Consider the following 19,972-nt stretch of genomic DNA (forward strand, 5'->3'; position numbering starts at 1 on the left):
CAGATCTAGGTAAGCATCCTGTTTTTTCTAAAACACAGACCTCAGCAGTTTCAACAGAGATCTTATCAGGAAGGACACGGTCAGTTTCCTCCTCAATTCCCCCCCTCCCCGGCTGCTTGCTTAGTTATAGTAAAGCCATTGCAGAGGCCTGCTAAGACCTACTGATTTAGCTGCTTTTGGCAATGAGCATGATAATCAATATTCCAATTATCAGTAGTGATCCAGGTATTTTGCTGGTCTGCCAAGATCACTCCATATGGGATGGTTTGGTAAAGTGGGGTGAAGATTGAGACCAGGGTGGTGTGGCTGAGAAATCATGGATGATGATCAATTAGAGGTCACAGATGGCCCAGGCAGGGGGCCAGGGGACAAATGGGTGACATTGAATAAAATGACAGTTGGCAGAGAGGAAACTCTGGTATTGAAAGAGCAATGATTGGTGAAGATATGGTCAAATGAGGGGCCGATTTTGTGAGTGGGAGAGCTGGTCTCTTGTTGGAAATCAAATTAGGAGTTAGGCCTCTAAGGGATTGGATGGAACATCAACATGGAAATTAGTCACCATGTATGAGGGTAGGAAAGATTTTGATGAAAAGAAAGGGAGAGCCAGGTATCAAAATCAGAAAAGGGAGGTGGTTAGCAAGGAGTTGAGGTTGCAGATGACAATTGCATGGACTAGGAGAGGAGAGGAGTGTCTGGAGTGCTGCTTGAAAGAATGGAGAGGAAGTGGAAGATATATCACTTTGGCCATTTAAAATTAGACTGGACAAATCCTGGAGAATAACTAAGAAACAACTTGGTGGTAGCCTTTTCAGAGGATGGAGAAGATAACTAACAGTTGAGCCCTGTGAATTTGCAAATGTGAAATAACACAGAGTAAAACAAACTGACTCGGGAGTGACAGCTCCTGTAGATCCTGTCCTGCAGGGTTGGGGCTGGCTCCCCAATCATGTCCGGCTGCATGGGTTCACAGTTCCCCATAGGTTTGGCCCATCTTCCACTCTCCCACCATCATCAATGCCAGGCAGGCTCGCTCTGCAAACCCCCTACCTCCCCAGGGGAAGGACCTGACCTGATGGGGTAGGGAATGGATAAAACAAAATAAGAAATTCCTGAAAAATAAAAAGAATTTCAGAGGTTTTACTAATAGTTCTTTCCATCTCTAATTTCAGATTTATACAGCCTTCTCCTTTGCATGCTGAGTGAAACTGCCTAGTCTCTCCTGTTTGCCCAGAACCCGCTCTTCCTTATTTATTTGGTTGTTCCAGGGGCATGTGCAGGAATTTAAACTTGAAAGTTTTTGGAGGGAGACGTTAAACACACACAAAAGGAAGGTTCACATGATGCTTGCCCCCTCCCCCTCAGTTTCTTGGGATGCCTTTGGTGGGGACTCCCAGTAGTGAGGAGGCAGCAGCAGCTCCCCCTGGCAGTGGCACAGTCTGTGTCCCTGCAGCCTGGGGAGGAAGAAAGCAGCAGGGCAGCTGGCTGCCAGCAGAGCTCCTCCTCTCCCCACCTCCAAGCTGCTGCTTCTACTTCCCTGCTGCTGGAGTCTTAGTGCTGTTGCCTGCTTTACAGACAGCCCGCTGAGGTGAGTCAGGGTGGAGGCAGAAGCAACACGTGGGACTCCAGCAGCCAGCCACCCTGCTGCTTCCTCCCTCTCTGGGCTGCTGGGACAGAGATTTTGCAGGGGAACGTGCCCTGCTTGCTCCCCCTTGTGCAACCTCTTAATAAACACTAAGGAAGAAGAAGAGCTATTTAAGAGTGGGGAGGGCTAGCTCAGTGGTTTGAGCATTGATTGGCCTGCTAAACCCAGGGTTGTGAGTTCAATCCTTGAGGGGGCCACTTAGGGATCTGGGGCAAAATCTGTACTTGGTCCTGCTAGTGAAGGCAGGGGACCAGACCCAATGACCTTTCAGGGTTCCTTCCAGTTCTATGAGATAGGTATATCTCCATGTATTTATTTATTTATATTAAGCTCAACAACAATCTTGGCCCAAAACCAAAGGGGTGTAAACTGGCTGGCTATTAAAACATTTTTAAGCTGGAAATTAGAAGACGATTTTTAACAGTCAGTGGAGTGAGGTTCTGAAACAGCCTTCGAATAGGAGTACTGGGGGCAAATAACCTAATGAGTTGGAGTTTGATAAATTTTAGGGCTATCTTTTAATCACAGTTAACTCACATGATTAACTCAAAATAATTAATCGTGATTAAAAAAATTAATCATGATTAATCACAGTTTTAATTGCACTGTTAAACAATAGAAACTTATTAAATATTTTGAATGTTTTTCTACATTTTCATATATATTGTATTGTGTTGTAATTGAAATCAAAGTGTATATTATTTTTGATTAAAATATTTGCACTGTAAAATGATAAAAGAAAAAGTATTTTTTTCAATTCACCTCATACAAGTACTGTAGTCCAATCTCTTTGTCGTAAAAGTGCAATTTATAAATGTAGATTTTTGTTGTTACATAACTGTACTCAAAAACAAAACAATGTAAAACTTCAGCGCCTACAAGTCCACTCAATCCTACTTCTTGTTCAGCCAGTCGCTAAGACAAACAAGTTTGTTTACATTTACGGGAGATAATGCTGCCTGCACTTATTTACAGTGTCACCAGAAAGTGAGAACAGGCATTTGCAAGGCACTTTTGTAGCTGGCATTGCAAGGAATTTACATGCCAGATAAGCTAAACATTCATATGCCCCTTCATGCTTCGGCCACCATTCCAGAGGACATGCTTCCATGCTGATGACGCTCATTAAAAAAAAATGCGTTAATTAAATTTGTGACTGAACTACTTGGGGGAGAATTATATGTCCCCTGCTCTGTTTTACCCGCATTCTGCCATATAGTTGATGTTATAGAAGTCTCAGATGATGACTCAGCACATGGAGGGCTGGCTCCAGGCACCAGCCCACCAAGCTTGTGCTTGGGGCGGCACCTGGAGGGGGGCGGCGCGGTGCTCCGGCTCTGGCCGCCGGGGAGAGCGGAGCCGCGGCGGGCTCTCCGCCCTCCCCCCACGCTCTGGCCGCCGGGGAGAGCGGAGCCGCGGCAGGCTCTCCGCCCTCCCCCCACGCTCTGGCCGCCGGGGAGAGCGGAGCCGCGGCGGGCTCTCCGCCCTCTTCCCGGGGCTCCGGCCGCCAGCGGAGCCGCAGCAGGCTCGCCGCCCTCCCCCCGGCACTCTGGCTGGTCGGGGAGAGTGGCCTGCGGCCGGGCTTGGTGCCCTCCCCTGCAGCGCTGGGGGGGGCAGCGGGCGGCCGGAGGCTTTTTTGCCTGGGGCGGCAAAAAAGCCAGAGCCGGCCCTGAGCACATGTTCATTTTAAGAACACTTTCACTGCAGATTTGACAAAACACAAAGAAGGTACCAATGTGAAATTTCTAAAGATAGCTACAGAACTCGACCCAAGATTTAAGAATCTGAAGTGCCTTATAAAATCCGAGAGGGATGAGGCGTGGAGCATGCTTTCAGAAATCTTAAAAGAGCAACACGCCGATGCAGAAACTACAGAATCCGAAACACCAAAAAAGATAATCAACCTGCTGCTGGTGGCATCTGGACTCAGATGATGAAAATAAACATGCATTGGTCTGTACTGCTTTGGATTATCATCAAGCAGAACCTGTCATCAGCATGGACACATGTCCCCTGGAATGGTAGTTGAAGCATGAAGGGACATATGAATCTTTAGCGCATCTGGTACTTAACTATCTTGCAATGCCAGCTACAACAGTGGCATGAGAAGGCCTGTTCTCATTTTCAGGTCACATTGTAAACCAGAAGTGGGCAGCATTATCTCCTGCAAATGTAAACAAACTTGTTTGTCTGAGCGATTGGCTGAACAAGAAGTAGGACTGAGTGAACTTGCAGGCTTTAAAATTTAACATTGTTTTATTTTTGAATACAGCTTTTTTTATACATACTTTCATGATAAAAAGATTGCACTATAATACTTGCATTAGGTGAATTGAAAAATACTATTTCTTTTGGGGGTTTTTTACAGTGCATAATATAAAGTGAGCACTGCATACTTTAGTTTGTGCTGTAATTGAAATCAATATATTTGAAAATGTAGAATGCATCCAAAATATTTAAATAAATGGTATTCTATTATTGGTTTCAGAGTAGCAGCCGTGTTAGTCTGTATCCGCAAAAAGAACAGGAGTACTTGTGGCACCTTAGAGACTAACAAATTTATTAGAGCATAAGCTTTCGTGGACTACAGCCCACTTCTTCGGATGCATATAGAATGGAACATATATTGAGGAGATATATATACACACATACAGAGAGCATAAACAGGTGGGAGTTGTCTTGCCAACTCTGAGAGGCCAATTAAGTAAGAGAAAAAAAACTTTTGACGTGATAATCAAGATAGCCCAGTACAGACAGTTTGATAAGAAGTGTGAGAATACTTACAAGGGGAGATAGATTCAATGTTTGTAATGGCTCAGCCATTCCCAGTCCTTATTCAATCCTGAGTTGATTGTGTCTAGTTTGCATATCAATTCCAGCTCAGCAGTCTCTCCTTGGAGTCTGTTTTTGAAGTTTTTCTGTTGTAATATAGCCACACGCAGGTCTGTCATTGAATGACCAGACAGGTTAAAGTGTTCTCCCACTGGTTTTTGAGTATTATGATTCCTGATGTCAGATTTGTGTCTATTAATTCTTTTGCGTAGAGACTGTCTGGTTTGGCCAATGTACATGGCAGAGGGGCATTGCTGGCACATGATGGCATATATCACATTGGTAGATGTGCAGGTGAACGAGCCCCTGATGGTATGGCTGATGTGATTAGGTCCTATGATGATGTCACTTGAATAGATATGTGGACAGAGTTGGCATTGGGCTTTGTTACAAGGATAGGTTCCTGGGTCAGTTTTTGTTCAGTGATGTGTGGTTGCTGGTAAATGGTATTCTATTATTGTTTAACAATGCAATTAATTTTAATCCCATTATTGATTAATTTGTTAAATTGCTGAACAGCCCTAATACATTTATGAACGGGATTATAGGACATGGTTGCCTGTAATAGCAGGAGACTCAACTCAGTTACCTAGTAAGTCCCTTCCAGTACTGTGTTCTGCGTTCCTGTTATTAAGTTCTAACAGTTCCCCATCCTAAAGTACTTTTTCATTTGAATAATTTCTTGTCCATTAAAATTTGTATCAGCTGCAAGTATTTTTTCCTTGTGCTTTTATATATCTGCCTAGTTCCTCTGCTCTGTAGGGTGAGTAAAGCAGCAATCCTAAGTGACTACATGTGACCCTTGGGGTGAATGTATCTGTTTGTGTGCGTGCTTGCTTGCTTGCTGTGTGCCTGTTTGATTGAAGTTTATAGTGTAGTCTATTTGGGGAGCTGTGCGCTGACCCTAGCGGCCTGCTATATAAGGCTGAGAGCTTTCTAACAAGGGTCTAGCCTGCTATCCTTTGGTTTCCCTAACCCCTTTAGGATCTCTTGCCAAGATGAGGCTAACTCAGGGGGAACAGGGGTTTAAAAAGCGAGCTTGTATGCAACCAGAGAAGCTAGCGAGCAGGAGCAGAAAACAGAGTTTTGCAAGAGCGTTTAGAGAGGGAGCGTGAAAGCCAGCTATCCCTCATAAACATAGCCCAAGACAGTCACTACGCAAGAGGATAAATGGACACAAGTCAGATATCGGGAATGGCAATATACAAAAAGCTGTAGGAGAACACTTCAACCTCCCTGGCCACACAATAGCAGATGTAAAGGTAGCCATCTTACAGCAAAAAAACTTCAGGACCAGACTCCAAAGAGAAACTGCTGAGCTCCAGTTCATTTGCAAATTTGACACCATCAGATCAGGATTAAACAAAGACTGTGAATGGCTATCCAACTACAGAAGCAGTTTCTCCTCCCTTGGTGTTCACACCTCAACTGCTAGCAGAGCACCTCACCCTCCCTGATTGAACTAACCTCGTTATCTCCACACTGATTTATACCTGCCTCTGGAGATTTCCATTACTTGCATCTGAAGAAGTGAGGTTCTTACCCACGAAAGCTTATGCTCCCAGTACTTCTGTTAGTCTCAAAGGTGCCACAAGACCCTCTGTTGCTTTTTACAGATTCAGACTAACACGGCTACCCCTCTGATACATAGATAGTTGGGTTAGTGATGACTGGAAGAACAGCAAGGTGAATTGCCAGCTGGGTGAGAAGGTTGTGGAACTATCATAATGTCTGGACAGACTTATGTACAGGTCTGGGAAGGAGCCAGTGGTCTTGGTACATGTAGGTACCAATGACCTAGGAAAAGGTAGGAGAGAGGTCCTAGAAGCCAAATTTAGGCTGCTAGGTAAGAAATTAAAATCCACAACCTACATGGTAGCATTCTCTAAAATGCTTTCAATTCCATGCACAGGGCCAGTTAAACAGGCACAACTGCAGGGTCCCAATCCTAGCTAAGAGGATGGTGTTCAGAGGAGAGATTCAGGTTTATTAGGAACTGTGGAACCTTTTGGGAAAGGAGGCGCCATTAAAAAGGTTGTAGAGGAATTTTTAAACTAAGGGGTGGGGGAAAGCTGACAAGTGTGGAGGAGCACGTGATTTGGACAGACACATCCCTTAGGGGAGGATTTATTATAAGAGAGAACCTATATCCTAGTAAAGAAGAGAGGATAGAAGTTGATAAAGTACAGGTATGAAGTCTACAATATGATGAGGGCTAATTTAGCTACAACTAATCAGGAAAAAGATCTTGGGGTTGTCATAGAAATTTCTGTCTGTTCCAGCTGAGGAATAAGGAGAGACGGACACAGCTAGCCAAGCAAGGAGCCCCGGGAGGGGCGATCCGTTTATTTCAATTGCAATTGGGTTCGAGCTCATAAGTCAGCAAGAACAAAGAAAACACTTACACCAAAGCATTATATGCAGTTACTTATGATAATCTATCACTCTATGATTGGCCAAAATTCGCCATCATTACCATACATAATTAGCAAGCTACATCTATCTGCCACTCTTATGACCCCTTATTGTTCGTCTATTTGCCCCTTCCTCCTTGCTTATTTTGCAAACTAAGCAGTTAGGTAGCTGCAGGACACAGGCACAGAAAGTTCCATTGTCTGCAGGTTTGGAGTTTGGCTACATTTCCTCTCGAAGGAACTTCCTGAGTTAAGACCTAGCAATAGCTGTGCTGTATATCTTCCATGTGAACGTGACAAATTTGCCCCCTGGCAGTTAAGCAGAATAATTTTATATCAGAGACATCGTGGATAGTTCTCTGATAATGTCCATGCAGTGTGCAGTGACAGTCAAAAAAGCAAACAGGATGTTAGGAATCATTCAAAAAGGGATAGAGAATAAGACGGCGAATATCTTATTGCCCTTATATAAATCTATGGTACGCCCACATCTTGACTATTGCATACAGATGTGGTCTCCACCTCTCAAAAAAGATATTACTGGCATTAGAAAAAGTTCAGAAAAAGGCAACTAAAATGATTAGGGGTTTGGAACGGGTCCCATATGAGGAGAGATTAAAGAGGCTAGGACTTTTCAGCTTGGAAACGAGGAGACTAAGGGGGGATATGATAGAGGTATATAAAATCATGAGTGATGTGGAGAAAGTGAATAAGGAAAAGTTATTTACTTGTTCCCATAACATAAGAAGTAGGGGCCACCAAATGAAATTAATGGGCAGCAGGTTTAAAACAAATAAAAGGAAGTTCTTCTTCACAAGTACAGTCAACTTGTGGAACTCCTTGCCTGAGGAGGCTGTGAAGGCTAGGACCAGAACAGGGTTTAAGAGAACTGGATAAATTCATGAAGGTTAAGTCCATTAATGGCTATTAGCCAGGATGGGTAAGGAATGGTGTCCCTAGCCTCTGTGTGTCAGAGGGTGGTGATGGATGGCAGGAGAGAGATCACTTGATCATTACCTGTTAGGTTCACTCCCTCTGGGGCACCTGGCATTGGCCACTGTCGGTAGACAGGATCCTGGGCTGGATGGACCTTTGGTCGGAACTAGTACGGCCATTCTTATATTCTTAAGTGAAGAGAAACAGACAAATGAGAGAGTCCCATTCAATTACATCATATGAAGGCAGACAACTAAATACTGACAAATTTTACAAGTGCTTATATACAAATGCAAAAAGTCTAAATACTAAGATGGCTGAACTTGAGTGTCTGGCATTAAATGAGGATATTGATATAATAGGCAATACAGAATACTAAGTGTACAGTGCTCACTTTATATAATTTTTTATTACAAATATTTGCACTGTAAAAAAGGCTAAACAAGAAATATTTTTCAATTCACCTCATATAAGTGCAATCTCTCATGAAAGTACAACTTACAAATGTCTTTTTTTTTTTACATAACTGTACTCAAAAATAAAACAATGTAAAACTTTAGAGCCTACAAGTCCGCTCAGTCTTACTTCTTGTTCAGCCAATCGCTAAGACAAACAAGTTTGTTTACATATACGGGAGATAATGCTGCCTGCTACCTATTTACAATGTCACCTAAAAGTGAGAACAGGCATTCACGTGGCACTGTTGTAATCAGTGTTGCAAGGTATTTACATGCCATATACACTAAACATTCATATGCCCTTTCATGCATCAACTTGTAAATTGTTTATCTTTTTTTACAGTGCAAATATTTGTAATAAAAATATATATAGTGAGCATTCCACGCTTTGTATTCTGTTGTAATTGAAATCAATATATTTGAAAAATGTAGAAAAACATCCAAAACTATTCATAATAATTTGAAATGGGTATTGCTGTTGTTTAACAGTGCAATTAAAACAGCAATTAATCATAATTAATTTTTTTAATCTCATGATTAATCATGTTTTTTTTAATCGTTTGACCTCCCCAGTAAAAATCTTAAATAAATAAAACAGGTACCATAGAATCTCTGGTTTCAGAGTAGCAGCCGTGTTAGTCTGTATCCGCAAAAAGAACAGGAGTACTTGTGGCACCTTAGAGACTAACAAATTTATTAGAGCATAAGCTTTCGTGGACTACAGCCCACTCCTTCGGATGCATACAGAGTGGAATAAATATTGAGGAGATATATATACACACGTGTGTGTGTGTATATATTGTGTGTGTGTGTGTATGTCTATATATATAATATATATATATCCTCAATATTTATTCCACTCTGTATGCATCCGAAGGAGTGGGCTGTAGTCCACGAAAGCTTATGCTCTAATAAATTTGTTAGTCTCTAAGGTGCCACAAGTACTCCTGTTCTTTTTTCATAGAATCTCTATGGATAGAAATTCCATGCTTGAATAATAACAATATAGCAGTAAGAATATACTACAGATCACCTGACCAGGATGGTGATGGTGATTGTGAAATGCTTTAGGGAGATCAAGAGGCTACAAAAACAGAAAATCCAATAATAATGGTGGATTTCAACTATCCCTGTATTGACTGGGAACATGTCACCTCAGGATGGAACGCAGAGGTAAAAATTTCTAGACACCAGTAATGATAACTTCTTGGACCAGCTAGTCTTGAAACCCAGAAGGGGAGAGACAAGTCTTGATTTAGTTCTAAGGGGCTCACACGATCTGGTCCAAGTGGTGAATACAGCTGAACCACTAGATAATAGCAACCATAAAGTAATTAAATGTAACAACATCCTTGGAGGAGGGAAAATACCAGTGAAATGCACCATAATAGTATTTAACTTAAAAAGGGAAGCTACACAAAAATGAGGAGGCTAGTTAAATGGAGAAATGCCTGCAAGATGCATGGAAACTTTTAAAATTCCTCATAATAGAGGCTCCAACTCAAGTACATCAGAAGCATGAAGCCTGCCAAAATAGTCAGTGGGACCACTAGGAGAATCAAAGTCCTAAAAAGCAACAGAGGGTCCTGTGGCACCTTTAAGACTAACGGAAGTATTGGGAGCATAAGCTTTCGTGGGTAAGAACCTCCCTTTTTCAGATGCAAGTCAGTGAGGTTCTTACCCATGAAAGCTTATGCTCCCAATACTTCTGTTAGTTTTAAAGGTGCCACAGGACCCTCTGTTGCTTTTTACAGATTCAGACTAACACGGCTACCCCTCTGATACTAAAGTCCTAAAGAAAAGCTCAAAGGAGACAAGACCCATGCGGAGAAGCTAAATTAATTCTTTGCATCGGTCTTCGCTGCAGAGGGTGTGAGGGAGATTCCTAAACCTCAACCATTTTTTTTAGGTGACAAATCTGAGGAACTGTTGTATGATGAGGTGTCTGTGTGATGGGGTGGATCACAGAAACCCCTCTGGGAGCTGCCACCCGATGTGCCAAGACTACTTCTGCCCCCTGCTTTCCCTGCTAGCTCGGGACCCCAACACCCTGTCTTGCTGAGCCAGACACTCCCGTCTGCTCCAACACAGACCCAGGGTCTGAATTACTTGCCCCAAAGCTGCAGGTTTACCTGAAAGCAGCTAACAGAAGTGTTCCTGTCTTTAACACTCAAATGCCCAACTCCCAATGGGCTCTAAACCCAAATAAATCCGTTTTACCCTGTATAAAGCTTATACAGGGTAAACTCATAAATTGTTCGCCCTCTGTAACACTGATAGAGAGAGATGCACAGTTGTTTGCACCCCCAGGTATTAATACATACTCTGAGTTAATTAGTAAGTAAAAAGTGATTTTATTAATACAGAAAGTAGGATTTGAGTGGTTCCAAGTAGTAACAGACAGAACAAAGTAAGTCACCAAGCAAAATAAAATAAAATGCGCAAATCTATGTCTAATCAAACTGAGTACAGATAAGATCCTCACCAGTTCCAGAATGCTCCCTTTTACAGACTAATCTCCTTTTAGCCTGGGTCCAGCAATCACTCACACCCCCTGTTGTTACTGTCCTTTGTTCCAGTTTCTTTCAAGTATCCTGTGGTGGTGGAGAGGCTCCCTCTTTAGCCAGCTGAGGACCCTATGGAGGGGTCTCCCAGGGGTTTAAATAGACTTTCTCTTGTGGGTGGAGAGTCCCTCCTATACAAAGTCCAGCTCCAAGATGGAGTTTTGGAGTCACCTGGGCAAGTCACATGTCCATGCATGACTCACAGTCTTTACAGGCAGAAGCCATTGTCCACGTGGTATCTTGTATGTCTCCAGGAAGACTTCTTATGTGGATTGGAGCATTCCAAGATGCATTGTTCCCCAAGTGCTTCCTGATCGGGTACTTAACCTTGCGAATTCCTTCCTAAAGAAGCTGACCAAATGCCTTACAAAGCTTACTTAAAATCAAGCAAGTATACAGCCAATATTCTTAACCTCAAGTACAAAATGATATGTGTGTACAAATAGGATGAATAGATATAGTAGACCATAACCTTTACAGAGATATGTTACATGGCACAGGCAGCACAAAGCATATTCCAGTTATGTCATATTCCCATAAAGCCTTACGGAGGTACCATCACAGTCTGTAGAGGAGGTTTTGGGACATATTGATAAAATAAACAGTAATAAATCACTGGGACCAGATGGTATGCACCCAAGAGTTCTGAAGAAACTCAAATATGAAACTGCAGAACTACTAACTGTGGTATGTGACCTATGGCTTAAATCAGCATCTATAGCAGATGATTGGTGGATAATTAATGTAATGCCAATTTTTTAAAAAGGCACTAGAGGCCATCTGGGCAACTATAGGTTGGTAAGCCTAACTTTTGTATCAGGCAGATTGGTTGAAACTGTAGTAAAGAATAGAATTATCAGACACATGGATGAACACAGTATGTTGGGGAAGAGTTAACCCGGCTTTTGTAAAGAGAAATCAGGCTTCATCAATCTATACGGCTCAAGATAGTTAAGTCCAAAGCAGACTGTGAAGAACTTCAAAAAGATCTCACAAAACTAAGTGATTGGGCAACAAAATGGCAAATGAAGTTTAATGTGGATAAATGTAAAGTAATGCACATTGGAAAAAATAACCCCAACTATACATACAATATGATGGGGGCTAATTTAGCAACACCAAGTCAGGAAAAAGATCTTGGAGTCATCGTGGATAGTTCTCTGAAAATATTCACGCAGTGTGCAGGGGCGGTCAAAAAAGTAAACAGGATGTTAGGAATCATTAAAAAGGGGATAGAGAATAAGACTGAGAATATATTATTGCCCTTATATAAATCGATGGTACGCCCTCATCTCAAATACTGTGTACAGATGTGGTCTCCTCATCTCAAAAAAGATATACTGGCACTAGAAAAGGTTCAGAAAAGGGCAACTAAAATGATTAAGGGTTTGGAACGGGTCCCATATGAGGAGAGATTAAAGAGGCTAGGACGCTTCAGCTTGGAAAAGAGGAGACTAAGGGGGGATATGATAGAGGTATATAAAATCATGAGGGATGTGGAGAAAGTGGATAAGGAGAAGTTATTTACTTATTCCCATAATACAAGAACAAGGGGTCATCAAATGAAATTAATAGGCAGCAGGTTTAAAACAAATAAAAGGAAGTTCTTCTTCAAGCAGCGCACAGTCAACTTGTGGAACTCCTTACCTGAGGAGGTTGTGAAGGCTAGGACTATAACAGAGTTTAAAAGAGAACTAGATAAATTCATGGTGGTTAAGTCCATTAATGGCTATTAGCCAGGACGGGTAAGGAATGGTGTCCCTAGCCTCTGTCTGTCAGAGGGTGGAGATGGATGGCAGGAGAGAGATCACTTGATCATTGCCTGTTAGGTTCACTCCCTCTGGGGCACCTGGCATTAGCCACTGTCGGTAGACAGGATACTGGGCTAGATGGACCTTTGGTCTGACCCAGTACGGCCTTTCTTATGTTCTTATAAGAATCCTTTGAGGGGGTCAAGAAACATGGACATGGTTGATCCAGTGGATATAGTGTACTTGGACTTTCAGAAAGCCTTTGACAAGGTTCCTCACCAAAGGCTCTTAAGCAAAGTAAGGAGTTACAGGAAAGAGGGAAGGTCCTCTCATGGACAGTAAAAGGTGAAAAGATAGGAATCAAAGGGAGGAATAAATGGTCAGTTTTCATGGTGGAGTGGTAAATAGTGGGGTCCCAAAGGATCTGTACTGGGATGGATGCTGTTCAACATATTTGTAAATGATCTGGAAAAAGGGGTAAACAGTGAGGGGCCAAGTTTGCAGATGATATTAAATTACTCAAGATAGTTAGGTCCAAAGCTGATTGTGAAGAATTACAAAGGGATCTCACAATACTGTGTGACTGGGCAACACAGTGACAGATGAAATTCAGTGTTGATAAATGCAAAGTAATGCACATTGGAAAACATAATCCCAGCTATATATACAAAATGAGGGGGTCTAAATTACCTGTTACCACTCAGGAAAGAGATCTTGGAATCATTATGGATACTTCTCTGAAAAAATCTGCTCAATATGCAGAGACAGCCAAAAAGATCATGCATGTAACATGATCAACAAGAATTTTTGCTATAAGCTGGGGACTTATCAGTTGGAAGTGACAGAGGAGGAGAAATACCTGGATATATTGGTTGATCACAAGATGATTATGAGCTGCCAATGTCATGCGACTATGAAAAAGGCTAATGCAGACCTAGAATGCATCAGGCGAGGTATTTTGAGTAGAGACAGGGAAGTGTTAGTACTGTTATATAAGGCATTGGTGAGACCTTATCTGGAATACAGTGTGCAATTCTGGTCTCCCATGTTTAAGAAAGATAAATTCAAACTGGAACAGCTGCAGAGAAGGGCTACTAGGTGTTTCAGGCCCTCTTCTTACTACACTAGGATGATAAGAGGAATGGAAAAACCATGACTTATGAGAGGAGACTCAAAGAGCTTGGCTTGTTTAACCTAACCAAAAAAAGGCTGAGGGGAGATATGATTGCTCTGTATAAATACATCAGAAGGATAAAGACCAGGGAGGGAGAGGAGTTATTTAAGTTAAGCACCAACATGGGAACAAGAATAAATGGATATAAACTGGCCATCAACAAGTTTAGGCTTGAAATTAGATGAAAGTTTTTAGCCATCAGAGGAATGTAGTTCTGGAACAGCCTTCCAAGGAGAGCTATGGGGGCAAAAACCTAACTGGCTTCAAGACAGCTTGATAAGATTATGGAGGGGATGGTATGATGAGCCTGCCTACAATGGTATGTAGCTGATCTGCGACTACTTGCAGCAAATATCTCCAACAGCTGGAGCCCCCTCCTGCACCAAACTCCCTCCCAGAGCTCACACCCCTGACCCTCTCCTGCACCCCAATCCCCTGCACCAGCCAGAGCCCCCTCCTGCCCCAAACTCCCTCCCAGAGCCTACACCCCTCACCTGTACCCTAACACTCTGCCCCAGGCTCAACCAATGCACACCCCACAGTTGAGAATGTTACACTGATTTGTGACAATCCCTAAAGGATTTTGGATCTATAAACCAAAAATGACACTAATAAAAGGTAAAATTCTTGAACTGTCCAGTGGATTCTATGAGATTAGGTGCAGTGTGACCATATGACCCCTGCACTGAAATTCCCTCCCAGAGCTTGCACCCCTCACTCCTGCACCCCAACCCCCTGCTCTAGGCTCAGCCTGGAACCCCCTCCCATACTCTGAACCCCTTGGCCCCAGCCCAGAGCCTGCACCCCCTCCTGCACCCCAACCCCCTGCCCCAGCCCGGTGAAAGTGAGTGAGGGTGGGAAGAGCAAGTGACCGAGAGGGGGGGAATGGAGTGAGCAGGGTGGGGCCTCAGGGAAGGGGGAGGGTAGACCCTGGGTTGATCTTAAATTCAAAAAGTGTTCTTGTCCGTAAAAAGGTTGGAGACCACTGTCATAACAAAAGAACTAGGGGTCACCAAATGAAATTAATGGGCAGTAGGTTTTAAACAGACAAAAGGAAGTATTTCTTCACACAACACACAGTCAACCTGTGGAACTCTTTGCCAGAGGATGTTGTGAAGGCCAAGACTATAACAGGGTTAAAAAAAGAACTAGATATGTTCATGGAGGATAGATCCATCAATGGCTATTAGCCGGGATGGGTAGGGATGGTGTCCCTAGCCTCTGTTTGCCAGAAGCTGGGAATGAGCAACAGGGAATGGATCACTTGATGTTTACCTGTTCTGTTCTTTCCCTCTGGGGCAACGGACAATTGGCCACTGTCGGAAGACAGGATACTGGGCTAGATGGACCTTTGGTCTGCCCCAGTATGGCTGTTCTTACGACTGGGACTGTTCAGCTTAGAAAAGAGATAACTGGGGGGGTTATGATAGAGGTCTATAAAATCATGAATGGTGTGGAGAAAGTGAAAGTGTTATTTATCCCTTCAAATGAAACACAAACCAGGGGTCACCAAATTAAATTAATAGGCAGCAGGTTTAAAACAAGCGTAAGGAAATACTGCTTTATACAATGCACAGTCAACCTGTGGAATTCTATGCCAGAGGATGTTGTGACGGTCAAGACTATAACAGGGTTCAAAAAAGAACTAGATTCGTTCGTGGAGGATAGGTCCATGAATTGCTATTAACCAAGATGATCAGAGATGGAACCTCATGTTCTGGGTGTCCCTAAACCTCTGACTTCCAGAAGCGGGAACTGAATGACGGGATGGATCACTCAATAAAGTGCCCTGTTCTGTTCAGTTCCTCTGAAGTATGTGGCACCGGCCACTTTGGAAGACAAGCTACTGGGGTAGATGGACCATTCGTCTGACCCAGTGTGGCCATCTTTATGTTCTTAATCATGTTTATAGGTTTTAAATCTAACCAGCATCTTGTTCCTGCAGATGATTCTGGAAAGAAAGGCAAATAACCGTCAACAGAAACAAATCCAGAGAGAGAATCTTCAACCAAGTCCATCTCAGTTCAAACCATCTCTTCCAAACACCAGTTCTGTGCCTTATTCTACCATCAGGGATCAGAAAGAGCCAAGACCCACTCTTATGAAAAGCTCACATGTGCCTGCAGGGCCTACAATACTCGGTGAAGTTTCCAGCCAGAGAGAGGGTTTAGCAGGAACTCTCTGCCAGAGACCTAAAATCAACATGCTTTACAACCCCATAACGCACACCACTGTTCAGAGTACGTACCAACCTCCTGAATTAGAATATGTTGCACATAATAGCTAAGGACAGGGAGAGGAAAGTAGGTAGTGGATTAAGGATGGAGATAGAAACAAGTGAAATTTACAGGAGCAACATGAGATGGTGACTGTAAAGGGGGAAGGGAAGTTGCACCAAGAAGACAGTGCATAGAGAATATCAAGACAAATGAATTTCCAATTGGGGTGTGTGTGTGTATTAAATTTTCCCTTCTGGGAATGATTTGTACTGACACTTTTGTGGAGAAGTGCTGGGTGTTGAAATTCCATACTCAAATATTTGGAACACCAAATACTCATTCAAGAATCACAGACTTATCAGTAAAGACTCAGATGATAATTCTGTTGGCTGTTAAACAATTTCTTTCCTCCCCAAAGTCCTTTCTTTCTACTATTTCCATTCTCAAATCACATACCAGTAGAATGGCCTGGTTGCAGTCAAAGCCCCATCAGTATAAGAGAAGGAACAGCTGGAAGGGCATTCTTTTTAGGGTTCCTAGGTCTTTGGATCTCCTTCCTTTGGGCTGTAACAGCCCATATTTGTTAGCTTTCAGGGTATGACGCAAGGCCTGCCTTTTTACCATTGCTCATGAGGAGCTGGGTGTTGGGTAGACCTGGTAGTCGTGATAGAGGACTCTGGGGAGGATTGTGAACAGACCAATTAATTTTTGTTACTTATGTTGTCTCTGGGTTATTTGATTTGATCTGGGATAACTAATCGGTCTGTTAATATATTTTTTAAAGACTGGCAAGGGCACCTGGAACATTGAATGGGCACTCTTTTATTATAGTTTAGTAAAAGGTTAGTTACTGATTTTTTATTAAGGATATACAGAATTTTTCAGTACAAATTATCTTCTTACAGAAGAATTAAAAGAGGGTGACAAATACAAAATAAAAGGGAATACAGCAGAGTTAATTGAAGGCATTTCAAGCTAATGTTACATACATATTTAGTAGATCTAAGCTATCATCACCAAACCAAAGCACAGTAATGATAGCCCGTGATTCCCGTAAGCCTGATTTGTCTATTAGGGCTTGCCTACATGAACGCTGTAAGTCTAAGTTATGCTAGTTCAGTTACATAAGTTACGTCGACTTCAGTTACTTAACTTAGGTTGACTTTCAGCAGTGTTTACACCCCATTATGTTGATGGGAGACACTCTCCCATCGACATAGCTTCCGCCTGTTGGGGAGGTGGAGTACAGACAGACATTGATGGGAGAGTGCTCTGCCATTGACTTAGTGTATCTTCACCAGATCCGCTAAATCGACACCGCTGCACTGATCGCAGCAGTGCCAGTTTGTCCAGTAGTGTAGACATAGCCTCAGATCCAACCTGCCAAAGCCTGTTACAGAAGAACAAACTATCTTCAGCCTAGCATGGAGGCCATATCTTATTAAAAACTTTAAAACAAAGAATCCCACCCTTCTTCTTCACGGAGTGTCCCTGTGGGTGCTCCACTTTAGGTAAGTCTGCGCCCCAGCGCTTGTAGTTGGAGATTTTTAGTAGCAGTGCCTGGTTGGATTGCACATGCGCTGCCCCCATCTTGCGCTGCCTCTGGTGGTTAATAGCACTGTGCAACCAACCCCCCTCAGTTCCTTCTCTACCGCCCTCTGCTTGAGATGAAGCACTTAGCAATGCCTCTGTTCTTTATCTTTCTCTAGTTTTAACTTTAGAATACTAGTTAGTTAACCAATAGTTAGTTAATAGTTTAGTTTACTTCCCCTCTTCCCTGTTTATTTTTTTCCTAATTTTTTTTTCTTATCTTAGGAATTTAATTTTCAGTTATTAGGATACCCTGCCTCATAGGAGAAATTCTACTTTGAGTGGCATGACCAGCTCTCTGGGTTTTAAATGTTGCCTTGCTTGTCGCTCCTCAATCCTGGTGTCTGACAGGCACTTACAGGGTGTCCGCTGCCTCAGCGAGACACATATTCCTCAGAAGTGCTCCCACTGCCACAATTTGAAAGCCCATGCCAGGAAGGTGAGAGACATACAGATAAAACTCATGATGGAGAAGTCCTTGTGCCCCACGTCCTATATAGGATCACAGACCCCTCCTGGACAACTGTCTCCCATGGCAGCATCTGACAGAGGTTTCCCTCCACCCTCTCAGGGGAAGGAGTCCTGTGCCAAAAAGGCATCGAAGAAGTGGGCTCTGATCTCCCCTCCTTGGGAATCCACCAAAAAGCAGCGTTCCCCGACTTGTCAGACCCCATCAGTGGCGACCGCACCAAGACCATCCAACTCTGAGGTAACAGGACCATCTGGTACCGTGCGTACCATGTGAGCCAAAGACCCTAAGTGGGCTGGCTTGGAAAGAGGCACTAAATGGAAACTTACAGTCCCTGCCTCAGTACCGCTGGTGCCACTCAAACATGCGGCATCAAGCAGCTCGGCAGTGCTACAGTCTGTGGCATCACCTTCTGCCTCTACAGCGCATTGCGCATGACCCTCTGCACCAACAACTGCAGTAAAGGCATCAGTACTGCTGACAACACCTTCCTCAGTACCGATGCTCTTGGTACCACAGCAGTTTCTCCACCACAAGGATCTTCTGATTGCTTCAGCACTGGAATCTCCACTCCTTGGTACTGACCTCACTCCAGCACACTCGGTACTGAATCAACTTACCACACCAGTCAGATCAGCTCCTTCTTTATCCAGTGGCGAGGATGATGATGATGAAGGGGAAATCCACTCCTCCCATCACTCCTCACCTGTCCACACAGCTACCAGACCAAGTCCACTAGAGCACTAAGGGTACCACACAAGACTCAAGGCTGGTATAGACACCCATGCCATTTTCACTACAGTGGCCTTACTGGGACCCATGGACAGCATAATGCCAACACTACCCTAAGGTTCCCAGTCCACCTAGGACAAGGGCAAGGCATTCTGCTTCACCCTCTGTACCTGGATCCTCTGAACCTCCAGAAGAGGCAGTCAAGGAATTAGAGGACACTTGGGATCAGGAAGTTGCACCAACTGCCAATTTTTCATCCTCTTCCTCAGATGAAGCTATCATGCCTCCACCACCCTCATAGAGGATGACTTGGAATAGTTCCAGAAAATGTTTAAGAGGATTGCAGATTCCGAGGAGATACCGATGGAAGAAGTGGCGGAGTCCTAACATAAGTTGCTGGACATCCTTCAGACTTCAACCTCCTCCAAGATTGTCCTCCCAATAAATGAGGCTGTCATGGACCCAGTCAAGACCATCTGGCAAACCCCAGCAACAATTCCACACAGCTGCAAAAGGAGCGGATAAAAAATATTATGTCCCTTCCAACAGGATGGAATTCCTATTGTCACACCCCACATCAAACTTTGTAGTGGTTGAGGCCGAGAACAAGCGGGGCAGACAACACCATTCCAGATCCACCCCATATGACAGAGACTGGAAGAGGTTGGATCTTTTTGGGCGCAAAGCCTACTCTTCAGCGATTCTACAGTTTAGGATCGCAAACTATGAAGCAGTAATGGCCAAATACAACCACTTAAATTACTCAAATCTGTCTAACTTTTTTGTCCTCAGGCATTTGTTCAATAAAGAACAATTTAAAGCTTTTATATCTGAGGGTCAGCTCCTAATTCATACAGTTTTACAAGCTTCACTGGACTGTGCAAACACGGTGGCACGTTTAATCACCATGGCCATAATGATGCAACAAGCTTCCTGGCTCCACTTCTCTATTTTTCCTAAAGAGGTACAATCAACTGTCGAGGATCTCCCATTCGAAAGTCCTAAACTGTTTGCAGTCAAAACAGGTGAGTTCCTTCACACTTTGAAGGACTCTAGAGCAACTCTGAGATCCTTGGGCATATGCACACCTACACACACAAGAAAAAACAGGGGAAGTATTATTCGATGTAGAGATATAGATCTGTGCCTTATACACACTCTCAGAGGCAATATGACCTGCAAAGGCAG

The 19,972-nt window shown here is 43.3% G+C and overlaps 1 protein-coding gene across 4 annotated transcripts in view; it reads left to right on the forward strand.

Annotated features, from left to right (window-relative positions):
• The window catches only part of MAPK15 (mitogen-activated protein kinase 15), a 158,392-nt gene that overhangs the window by 51,652 nt on the left and 86,768 nt on the right, over positions 1 to 19,972 (forward strand). For all 4 annotated transcript variants that reach the window (XM_054017263.1, XM_054017260.1, XM_054017261.1 and 1 more), the window contains exon 11: positions 15,720 to 16,014. In XM_054017263.1, the coding sequence (XP_053873238.1) occupies positions 15,720 to 16,014 (295 nt within the window). The remainder of the gene's footprint in view (positions 1 to 15,719; positions 16,015 to 19,972) is intronic.

The sequence above is a fragment of the Malaclemys terrapin genome, chromosome 2 (genome assembly GCF_027887155.1).
Source record: "Malaclemys terrapin pileata isolate rMalTer1 chromosome 2, rMalTer1.hap1, whole genome shotgun sequence".
NCBI lineage: Eukaryota > Metazoa > Chordata > Testudines > Emydidae > Malaclemys > Malaclemys terrapin.